The sequence below is a fragment of the Seriola lalandi genome, unplaced genomic scaffold, assembly GCF_002814215.2.
Source record: "Seriola lalandi dorsalis isolate HSWRI2012SDOR001 ecotype SW California unplaced genomic scaffold, Sedor1 jcf7180002054795, whole genome shotgun sequence".
Lineage (NCBI taxonomy): Eukaryota > Metazoa > Chordata > Actinopteri > Carangiformes > Carangidae > Seriola > Seriola lalandi.
Window position 1 is genome coordinate 3,479,420 of NW_019525348.1, and position 12,338 is coordinate 3,491,757.

Below are 12,338 nucleotides of genomic sequence, written 5' to 3' on the forward strand. Positions count from 1 at the left end.
TGAAACTCACTGTAAAACTCTGTAAAGCTGAGGGAAGCTGCAGATTCAAAAGGGGTTCATCACTATGACTGTCCCCCTTTCATTGTCGAATTGTTTTCATATTGTCATTTGATATATTGTTATTGTAAAAAATATCAGTTATAGCTGCTTATCACATGTAGAAGTAGCCCACTCGCACACACTGGCCCCATTTAGTGTTATATTTCAATATTGGATACTGACATAATAATGAAGATGTAGCATTTCAATTTCACATCTGGTCGAGGTGGAACTAATACACTGTTGTTGTTGAAGAAAAAAACTGTCTGAAAGTAGCAGAGTGTAAGTATAAAGCAGCATAGAATGGAAATATTCAATAAAGTACAAATACCTCTAAATTGTGGCCTACATTACTTGTAGTAATGTACTTATCGAATTTAAACCACTGGGTGTCGTTAGCATCATTTTCTCAACCTGACATATTCAGTATCTGCTAGAATTAACATTAAAATAAAGTGAATAAACTGAATATGTATGATAATTTTAATTATCAGATGATTTTATCATGCACACACAGAGCTAGAGTAGAAAGTTAGATGGGAAATTTGGTTCGTTGCTCTCGCAGTGATTGCTACTGGCAGTGTAAGAGCCATTTGTCTCAGTGATGTTCGAATTTCATCGGTCTCTGTCTGGATGGGGGCCAGCACCCTCATATACAGCTGAATGATTGGGGGGCTAAATCGTCAAACAATTAGTGGCGTCTGCCCTGTGACACCCGTTAACCCCCGGAACTCCACGCTAATGAGAGCCGTGTAATAATTTCTGTGAAGCAGACAGAAGCAAGGTGTGCTTATTAAAGCGAAGAAATGAACAAAGTGGTAATTAGATGTAGAATCAAGGCCTGTAATGATGTTTTTTTCCCCCCTTCACCTAAATCAACAAATCTTTCCTATTTGGTCTGCTGAAGCAGATGCATCATGTTGTAATTACCTCTTTGGAAACAAAAGGAATATGTGAGTTCAACAGATTAAATCCATTTTCAGCCTGTGTTCCTGACCACTGCATATTCCCTGGATAAATGTTCCTGATTATCAGTGGCTTGCATATACAATACCTGTGTGTGTGTGCGTGTGTGTGTGTGTGTGTGTGTGTGTGTGTGTGTGTGTGTGTGTGTGTGTGTGCAAAGGCCGTTCATGAGCTTTTGGGATCTCGGGGGAAATGCCCACAAAGGCTCTCATTTTAGGCAGTAAGCTAATTAAAGTGGTGGAGCAGATGGTGCAGACGTGGTCCGGACATAATGAGACAGTGAGTGGCGAGACGAACTGGACATGGCAGGACAGCTGTGAGGGGTTTGTGAGGTGACCAGGACTCAGGCATCTCCCAGGAGTGAGACTCCAGCCAAGACAGTAGAGTTACAACTGCAGGAAAAACTTTTGAGTAGCTTTTTAAGAAGCAACTGGATGAGGCTGTGTTTACTTCCTCCAAACGCATGTGTTTGCAGAAAAACTTCTACTACTGGAAGTGAATAATGCCATGCCAACAACGTGTTTTCATCTTTTTTTCTCACATCCTCAATCATTCGATCTTGGCAGGTGGTTTTTGGTAAACACCAAATCCTCAACACCTGTTGCCAGAAGCTTTTTCCTGTCTGCCAACTTTCACCAACCCTGCTCCAACTGTCACACTGTCCCACTATCAGGCAAGAAAAAAAAAAAAAAAAAAAGGAAAGCTACAACTGTCAAATAAACAACTGGGGCCTTATCAAAGTGGGTGTTTTTCCTAGGTGGATGTTAAGTGGCACGCAACAACAACAAAAGCACACTTACGCAGAAATTCCTAGAGGTTCAGAAATACTTCGGATAGCTCCTCTGAAAAGAGATGTTCCACACTCCCATTGCGCCTCGTGTGAGGAAAAGGTCGAGACCAGCGGAAGCCGGCGCTCCAAGGCGTGAGGGGGTGAAGTTTGAGGATGTCAGACTGTACCTGGTGGAGAGGAAAATGGGCTGCAGCAGGAGAAGCTTTCTGACCCAACTGGCTAGGTCAAAGGGCTTTATTGTGGAAGACATCCTCAGGTTGTAAAAAGCTTGCTATTTTGTTGTTCAATGACTGAGCAGAGGTTTGGTGCTTAAAAGCTTTTCTGAATGTGAAGCTCAGGAGAACACATTAATGTACAGCTTAGAGAGATGCAGGGGGTGGGGGGTGGCTTTTTTTTTTTTACACTATTTTTTGGGTTTGTGTTTTTTTTTTGCTCGGGTACCAGTCAGAACAGTTTGGCCTTGGCTTTCAAGGGCTTATTTTAACCCTAATGAAATGGAAGGTCATGATACCACTGAAAGGCCTGTTTGAGCATGGCTGCACTGTTTGCAGCCAGGCTAGTAAATGTAAAATGAACTCATTTTATTGCTTAAACGTTAATTTCTCATCTATAGAAGCAGAAATGATTTGGGATAATGTAAGGATTGTATATACACAGGTATCAAAGTTAAACTTGCACCCCAGATATTTATAGTAACGACAGATCAGGCTGTTAAAATATTCCTCTAAAAGAAAAAAGAAAAAAATTTAGGGCATAATTAAAAAGACCAGCTCTCTAGTGAGATATTCATTAATACTTTGTGGCATTTTCTTTAAAACTTCTCCCTTTTTTTAAGAAGTTAAGGTTCAATTAGCTAGTTAGCGAGCCACTATTGACTCATGAATACTTAATTAAGGAAGGGCCAGGGCATCCATCCTGCCTCTGCTACACGTTAGTGGATTTTCCCCTCTGAGCCATAACTCAGCTCCTACATAAATACGTTTAGGAAAGGAAGAAATGGGCTAACGCAGCTACAGCCTGTTGGCAGGGAGAAGACTTAAAAAAAAAAAAAAAAAGGAAAGGTAACAGAGCCCACACAAACTTTTTTTTTTAATGAGTTTGGTGAAAGTTTTCTGTTAAGTTGCACTTAAGGAGAGATACTTGGTGAGCTTGTTTCTTGTGGTGATGAATCATCCATTGTGCGGTAATTATGGAAGCAGCATGCCTTCTTCATTTTTTCTCCATCTTCAGTTGAAAGTATCTTTTAAATCCCAAACTGTGAACACTGCGGAGGTCCTCTGCTTGACGTCCGCAACAGAGGCAGGTTGCTTTCAGGCTTGTCATGCCGTTGATGCCGCCTCCCATTTTTGAAAAGTTGAATTTGTTATTGTGAGCTAGGCAGCTTAAAACTGACTCTGAGCTGCTCTGATGAGCAGGTGTGTGTGTGTGTGTGTGTGTGTGTGTGTGTGTGTGTGTGTGTGTCTGTGTCTGTGTGTGTGTTTCATTTTCAAGAACTAATTTGACTTTAAGACGTTCACAGTGAGGGCTGCTTTTCCAAATTAAAGTTACCTTAAGGATGAAATTAGCATGTGATTTATATGTAGTCAATAAAGGGTCCTCATGAGTTTAGTATAACTAGCAGGTGTGTGTGTGTTTGTGTGTGTGTGTGCGTGTTTAAATGCATGCAGTAAGTGTGCCTGCCAGCCGTGCGCCAGCTTGGCCATGGCAGCATTCCCAGAAACACAGCTTGAGCGCTCCTACGGTTACACTTGGCTTGATACAATTGTTTGAAACCAACGACAGGAAATAGAGCGTGCCTGCCTCAAACTGACATGAATTCTGCAAGTCGACAAAACTGATATCAGCTGCAGTTTGATAGCAACACCTCCCGTTATCTAGACTTACACAAGTTATAGGCACGCTGCCTTGAGCATATGGTCTGATACACTGTGTGCATTCCTCTGTGCATGAAGGCATGTGCTCACACGCGCGCCCACACGCGCGTGCTCACACACACACACACGAACACATGACACATGCACACACCATGTCTCCCCTTGTCCTAATTTCAAGTCTGATGCACATGAACTTGGATCCAGATATCGACAAGTTTGTCCTGGCTGATTGATGAGCTGCAATAAATGCTCTTTCATGAACGGCAGGAAACATGCCCGTGCGCACACACACACACACACACACACACACACACACACACACACAGACCTTTGACAGCATAGCACAATTTAGAATATAACCATCACTCTGAAGGTTAAGATCTCCTTTAGTTGTTATGCCTGTCCATCTTTTGGTTTTCACAGTATGTATTTTACAGTGATCGAGGGGGTATATTTACCGCTCTAAATTCTTAATCATTTCTAAAACAACTTTTCTTCAATTTCAGACAATGATAGACAAAAGCAGAATTCTCATTCCTAGCTGGTGACGGTTGTTTTTTTTGAGTGACGTTCCCACTGTTGCTAGCAGGTTTCATCAGCTGTAGCTAGCTGGCTAGCTAAATGTTCACATCATGACTTGGTTTGAAAACGCATCGTCCGTGTGACTTTTTAATGCTTTCAGTTGTAAAGGGTCTCAACTATGATCATGATGCCTATGTTCATATTGTCTTAAGCTAACGGATTAGAAAAGACCCGGAAACAAAGAAAAAACATTGCCCTTGTGTTGCAGTGTAAAGCTTCTAAGTCCTAGTGTAATCTGTAACCTTGTTTTACACATTACGCATAGATATTCTAGCTTGATCTAATTAATTTTACATTATTGATTAATTTGATCTACCGTCTTACAGTGATTATCTCGGTAAAGATGGCTCATAGGAGCAGCTGTGAAAGGCAAACAGATGAAACCTCGCCCTGGTGTAAAAATCTGTTGTGGACATACGTGGTCTTAGATATGCTTGTTGTTTTTCGCTTTTGGAAGGGATGGCGAGGGTGGCCGCCGGCGAGCAGGACAGAGAGACGACTCGAGAGAGTTCTCCATATCAAAGACCATTGACTTAAGCCTGTCCTTGTGTCTGGGCTCAGAGTCCCACTGAGTCAGGGAAGTACAATCTGGTGCTGGGCTTGCATTTTTGCTCATTTACATGCCAATCTGCCGTTTTACATTCTGTGTGGCTAGGCGTTAAGATAAGGATCCAAATCAGGGGCTGGATTATATCTTGGTAAACATTGCACAAGGAGACAATGCTTTTTTTCCCTCTGTGAACGTCAATTTTGTTCCAACATAGCAACTCAACCCCTGGTGATCTCAGAGGGAAATAAACCTGAGAGCCAAGTCTCTATTACTATGGTTAGACAACTGTTCACGGCCAGTGAGTTTAAGCTTTTGTGCCCCTTAGATACCTCAAATGTGTCTGTGTTAGAGGCTCTTTGTCCATGTCTTTGTACTGGGAAAGATTTTATTTTTTAAACACGGACCATCAGTGGCTGGACTGGTATGCCAAACAGCCAGAGGATTAGTTTCGCCAGTGATTTGGTCAATTAGGCCTCAGCCTGAGCTCTGCTGGGACTTCCCTTAAGGAGTCTTTCCACCGATTTACCCACGTCAGGAGAGAGGAAGAGGAGGAGTGTGGCGAGGGTAATTATGCACGGCTGGGTGCTCTGATTGGGTATGGTAGTTAGACTCTGTTGCAGGAAGCAGAGGGGAGGAGACCATGATAAAAAGTCTGTTGAACGTCTCGGCGGAGCTGTAGAAGGCACTGGTTGAATGAGTTCAGCTATCAAACAGTGGAGGGAGGCACTGAGGGTCTGTGCTGATTGTTGTTCACCCAGTGTTGATCCCCAAACAGCACGGATAAGACCATGATGCTGAGATCTGAGCTGCATTTCAAAAGCATCACTTGAACTGTTTCGCTCTCTAAAGGCTGCTGAGAGCAAGACAGGAAAATTTTATTTTGTTAAATCAAAGAGCGAAGGGAATCTTCCAGTTCCTGTGAATCCTACTAATCAGTAAATGTGGAATCAAGGCTTTTTTCTGCTTATATTTTGCACTAAGAGAAACATAATGACTTAAATCAACAAGTCGAGCTCTTATATGAGTGAACAGGTCAAACACAAACTCAAAATTTTCTGCCAAAGTTAGAACAGTTTAGGTTCTTTCATCTAAGAGATTTCTGTATTTGTTTTTTTGTATGTGCTCCTCTCACTGGTCCTGAGTGGGCAGGCTTCGCTGGGAAGAATTTTGCAACATTTCTCTCAAAATCAGATGGTAGTTCAGGGCTGTGTTGTTGGGCTACAGACAGTCAAATCTGATAATACCACTGTTCAACTCCAAAGAAATATCACATAAAGATGTTTATTAAAACCTTAATTCCAGTTTTAAATATTTGTTGTCATCTTATGTTTAAGAGAAATACTTACTAAGTTTTCAGGGGTATTTAAGCAGCTATAATCAATATATTAATTTTAACAATTGATCACATGACTGGTTGAAGGGGGTTGCTCATGGTGTTGAAAGCACAGAGAATTATCACCTGACTAAGCAGCTCTATAGAGTTCCGCAGGGATGATATATTTACGTAGGCCAACCAGGAAGTTTGGTTTTATAATTGTTAAGGCCTAAATACAACTGTCAGAACTACACCACGGTGGCACGACCTCAACGTCACCACCACTAAACTTCCAACTTGTTGTTTGATTTAGCTCTGACCTCTTCTAGAAAAGCCTTTCTTCTTACAGAGTTAGTGATAGTTTGCTAAAGCGTCATGACTGGGCTATTTACTGACGTATGTTATCTCGTAGAATAAAACATGGAAATATCTTAAGCTTGTGTTGATCACAGACCTTATTTCAGTCATCTAACCAAAAACCCATAGACCGGAGATGCTAAAATGTCGAGTTTTAGGACTCATTCCATTCCTTTTCCACTTTTTATTTTTGCATCTTTCAACTTCTTGTTCTGGTTTTTTGATCTGCAGTTTTACTGTTTTGGTTTACTCTTACTTTTCACCAATTAAAAAAAAAAAACCCTCTAAAACCCACTGTACACTACTTCCCTAGCATCAAATGGCAGACAGACAGAGCTGGTGAACACAGTGGCACATTTAGCAGCTAAAGATCCAGATCCAAAAGTTGGTGGGGACCAAAACAGAGATAAAAGAAGAGTGAATATTAGAGTTTTCCCAGGTGCCTAGAAGCACAAGCAGTTATCCATATAAACTTCAAAGATGATACTAAGTTGGTGTTATGTTCACAGCTTTTTCTTCCTGCTACCCACAACTAACAAAAAAACCAAAACCTCGTCTTCTCTGGTTGCAGCGATGTGGTCACTCATATCGTGTCAGAGGACACCCAGGCTTCATCTCTGTGGACATGGCTCAAGGGGTGTGAGCTGAAGAATCTACCCAGTGTGCACGTGTTGGACATCAGCTGGTTCACTGACAGCATGAGAGAGGGGAGACCTGTTGCTGTGGAGACCAGACATCTCATTCAGGTTTGTGTGTGTGTCACAAGCCAGACAGAAATATCCAGCCACATGTAGAGGAAGCACTAGATGGCACTACTAGTTTTTTTATAGGGTATGTCAGATAAGCATGCAGTACTTGATGCTTTGAGGAAACACAATCATTTATTGCTTTTTTTATGCAGGAAAGGCACATTGTGGAGTTTTTCTGTATATTCTATATCTACATATAATGAATAAGCTTCCTCTCTTCTCCCTGCAAATCTATAATGTCGGCCCCCTGACAGGGAGGACAAATCTAACTTCCCTCTGTCTCTGCTCGTAGCACCACATTTCACCTTTCTGATAGCAACAGAAACATCCCCCATATTGCACAGGGGTGTCAAATAAACCCATCAGCTGGATGTCTGGGCTCCGAGCATCCCCACTTAGTGAAACGCATATACATAGTCACACACACACACACACACACACACACACACACACACATACACACACACACACACACACACACACACACACTGTGTTTTCCCTTGCGGATGGCACTACGAGAGCTTGGCAGCATATGGATCCAAAATAAAGAAATATGTCGTCTCTTTTTCCTCCCACAGTGGACAGGGAAAAACACTCAACTCCTGGAGTCACGTTTGCCAGTCCCATCTACGTTTCCTCCTAACAGCCTGTGACGGCGTTAATGGTCACAGTGACATTCGCTGTGTTTATGCCTCCATGTGAAATCCCCCAGAAACGCTTTTCTCTTGCTCTAGCATTGTTTCCACATAGCCACGTCAGCGTGGCACATCAGTGTCATGCTTTTAGCCGCCTGCATCATTAAGTGACAAGGCTAATGATGCCATGCTGGCATTTATTGACCCATCTCCCCAGGTAACCACAAGCCCACTTCTCTGCTTGCTTTTGTGATGCCTTTGCTCTCCAAAGCCAACAAGGTAATGCGCGGTGGCATTTATCTGCGTGGCGCTAGGAGATTGTTTTTTATGAGAGATAAATCCATTTAAGGGGCTACCATGAGATAAAATATTCCCTAAAATGGCTACTTCTCGGGCACATTTGCCTGCAGCTCCTTTTGATAGTCGGAAAATGCAATGTATTTCACAATCATAGATATTCTACAGCAAGTTGGCGAGGAATTTTAAGCATTAAACCTACTGAAATGTAACATTTTCCATTACTTCTTGGCTTGCAGAGAGGCTGCTCAGGCTGTTTAAGTGGAGAGGTGGTAAGATGTAAGAATATGCTGCCTAAAAAGGAAGAAAAATGGAAATGATTGCCAGGGATTTAGAGTTTTCATCTGGCTGGTGAACATGTGTCTGCCTTTGCTCTGTGGTTAGCAGACAGGTGGGCCGGGCGCCTGAGGAGGATGTTAGTGTGTAGGTGCGTGGGTGCAGGGCCAAGCAGACTCCCTTTAGAGGTGGACCCCCCTGTGACCTTTGACCCTGCTCAACAGCCCGAGAGGATTGCATTTACTCACCTGAGTGCGCCTCCTCTGCCTGTGTGACAGGCATCATAATGAAGGGAAGAACAAGCCTGGGGTGTGTAGAGGAGGAGGCTGCAGGAGTGGGTGAGGTCCTGCGACGCTCCCTGTACCTTTTCATCTCAGCAGATGGTATGTGGAGAAATGAAGCCGTGCCATGTAGGCTGCACACATTGGTTTAGTTACATCTAAGCCATACAGCAAAGGTGGAGAGGACACAGGAGAGAAGGCCATCAGGGGATACGCTGCCTCTGAGATCAGTCTGAGAGCTTTAGCTGCCACAGAGTTATAGGCCTGTAAAATATCCAAGCCCAGATGGGGAAAACCAGCCTCTGCATGCTGATGCACAGGTGTTTGTCTCCATGGACCCACAATACCATATTGGATTAAACAAACTGCAGCTGAGGTGGAAAAGTGAGGGAGAGCCTCCTGTTGTATTTAGAAGGAGCGCAGTTAGGGAGTTTCTAAGGCATCTTTACTTTTGATTGGCAGAAAAATTGTGCTGTGAAATATATTCAAAGTTATTCCTTTTTTTTTTTTTTTGGGAGAACAGGAACGCTCCTGGCAGAGAATAAATGATGAACATTTTTTGAATCCCTTACTGATTGATTCAGCCCAGCAGTGTGAGAGGAACCAGGTCTTTTCATTATCTTTTTGAGACACCCCTGTTCCCTCTGCAGCATCGATCCCATTCAACACGGTGCGGTGACAGTCTCTCCATCTTCCTCTTTCTCCTCTTCTTCCCCTCTCTGTATCATTCTCCCACCCATTCCATGGGTAATTTTATGGACACAATGTTCCCTTTTGTGATGTCTAATTGTCTGCAAGAATATTAATATTACATTGGTAATCCTTTTGACACATATATTACAAATGGGGAACCATTTTTTCATAGAATGAAAAGGCAATTTACAGGAGGCAAATTGGATGATGGCAAGCAGATTTGTAATGCCACAGGATAGGTAGTGTAATGGATTTGGATGCCACCAGACTGTGAGATGAGTGTCATTAGCCTGTTGCCCTGGAGACACACAGTCATAAAAATAACTTCTCCAAGGCAAATGGCTACATTTTTGTGTAATTCAATTTGAACGCTTGGCGCTGCGCTAGTCAGGAGTAACCTTACACACATTTACACATTTAGCCTGTCAACAATTTGCCAAGGCTCAGGAATTAGGACGATATATGACTGTATGTATGTGTGTGTTCATGAGTCTCTGGTTGTCTGTGTACACAGGACATCTTGCCCACATTTCCAGGAGGTCCCACAGCCACAGTCTCTCAATACGCCTGCCAGAGACGGACAACCACAGAAAACAATAACAAGATTTTCACAGTAAGAAAATGCTATCTCACCTCACTCGACACACAACTGCACTTTTTCATGTTGGCCCACCAGAGGCTGTACAATGTAAAAAAGCCTGCTAATCTGTTCTGCTCTAATTGGATGGATGGCTCGCTTCACTCACCGGTGCTCTGACACAGCTCTCCCACAAAATACATTAACCTGCAAATGAGTAGCATCTGTAGCTGCGGCACGTCGGAGGTGGAACAGCTGACATGCCCACGATCCCTGGCACGGGGGACTGGCACGGACACGCCCTGTGGCGCCGCGCGCTACGCCAAGATGGGCGATGGACGTGACACTCCTCACAAGCAATGATGGATCTGTCCCTCCGCCATCTGGTTGGGCAGAGGTAGGGGTGGGGGTGGCTGAGGTGGGCGGCCGAGGAAGGAATGCTCAGGTTCCCACATAGAATAGGGAAGTGCTTAATTGGCTTAGGTGCTGATGAGCGTGAAAGAAAGGGGAAACAACCAGGTCCTGGTAACATACCTGCAGGTGCACAGTCGGAAACCAGGAACAAGCCAGTATCTACATAGAGTCAATGTATTAAACAAACAAACCATAAACCACCACAGAGCAGCTTGCTGATTGTATTTGACCTTCATTTTTGATAAGTGATTAATCAATAAGGGCATTTATCATGCAACGATCACACGTTGTTGTTGTTTCCAGCTTCATCAACGTGACGCTTTGCTGCCTTTTTATCACTGTAAATAGCCTGACTTGGCTTTTGGACTGTTCACAAGCAATTTGAAGATGTCCCTTTGGGAAACATGACATTTTTTTTTTTTCTGACATTGTACTGACTAAACAATTAATCTAGAAAATAATTAGTCATAAAATAATTGAAAGATTAAGCTATAATAAAAAAAGTAATTACTTGTAAGTTTAATAGTGCTGCTGAGACCTTGTGCAACATTCACTGTCTCGCTAAAAGAAGAAATAGAGCATATACTCAGAAATGCATGAACATTGGTTTACTCATGCATTTCCCTTTTGCTTGTTTTGATGCTATATTTGGCTCAGAATATGAAACTGGAGGTCTGAGATGTGCAATTTCACTGTGAAGTCACTGGCAAACCTGTGTGTGTGTGTGTGTGTGTGTGTGTGTGTGTGTGTGTGTGTGTGTGTGTGTGTGTGTGTGTGTGAGAGTGTGGGAGTGTGGAGACCTGCTGATGAGCTTCTCTAAGACCTATTAAGCACAGCTTACCGAGGGCTTGTTTGGCATCTGTTCCATAATGACTTTCTATTTCCCACTGACGGTAAACCTACATAATAGACGCACACACACACACACGTACAGAAATTCACCCACGCGTATTGAAACTCTCATACACATGCACAAACATGTTTGTTCACGTGGGCAGACGAGTAGAGATGTGCGCACCCACTCACGTCTCACCTGCAGAGGGCTGCTGTTCAATTTCTTATCCTCTGTTTCTTTCCACATTAACTCCACAATTAGCAATCCCACTCAATTTCCCCATCCCCATGATTAACTCATTATCTCCACATAAAGCCACATCAAAGAAGACTTTCTGATGAGAGAGAAAGGTTGCACTAGATGTGGTCTTGAGGAAGCCAAAGGTAAAGCGCAAATATTGAGGCAGACAAAATGCAATTACTTGAAATATCTTAGTCAGAAAGAAATAGAAGACTTAGTTGCCTTACCCTTTGACTGTAAAACAAGTCTCTGATTAGAAATAAGGCACAGCAAATCATATCATCTACTGTACTGCGATAATGAAGGGGCGAGCGATTGATCCACAGCGGCGAAGCAGTCCTTGATCTGCCCTGCCGTCTGCTTGATTGTGAGAGACAATAACGATGTAATCCCAGTGAATACATGTCTAATGAAAAGGCTTTTAATGGTGCTGAGATACTTAAAAATGCTTGTTATGTGTGTGAATGTGTTTGTGATTGCATTTATGTACTGTATATGGGTGTGTACATTTAACCTGTTTGTATGTGTTTGTGATCCAGAGTCAAATTGAAATTAGCCAGTGCCGCTGTCACCTAGCAACAACAGTTTGTCTTCAAGTGATGTCCTGAGGGTTTTTTTTTTTTTTTGTTGTCATTATTTATGTGTGTAGCTTTATCTTGTTTGCAAAAAGAAAAACGAAAGCCCATGCCACTCCAACATTTGCACTCAACTCTTACAATCTGCTCTCTGCGAGGGAAATTTTCTTTGTGTAACGTCAAAAGATTTGCACAATACAGAACATATATATCAACAAATAAAACAGAAAATAACATGAATTTAGACATTTTAGAAAAATGCTTCTCTCTCCTGACCCCCTTGAGCCCCCCCC

At 42.7% G+C, this 12,338-nt stretch overlaps 1 protein-coding gene across 1 annotated transcript in view; it reads left to right on the forward strand.

The window, feature by feature from the left end:
* Positions 1–1,857: 1,857 nt before the first annotated feature.
* The window catches only part of dntt (deoxynucleotidyltransferase, terminal), a 125,078-nt gene continuing 114,597 nt past the window's right edge, over positions 1,858–12,338 (forward strand). The window contains exons 1-3 of the mRNA XM_087179185.1: positions 1,858–2,051; positions 7,045–7,219; positions 9,919–10,017. Of these exons, the coding sequence (XP_087035311.1) occupies positions 1,858–2,051; positions 7,045–7,219; positions 9,919–10,017 (468 nt within the window). The remainder of the gene's footprint in view (positions 2,052–7,044; positions 7,220–9,918; positions 10,018–12,338) is intronic.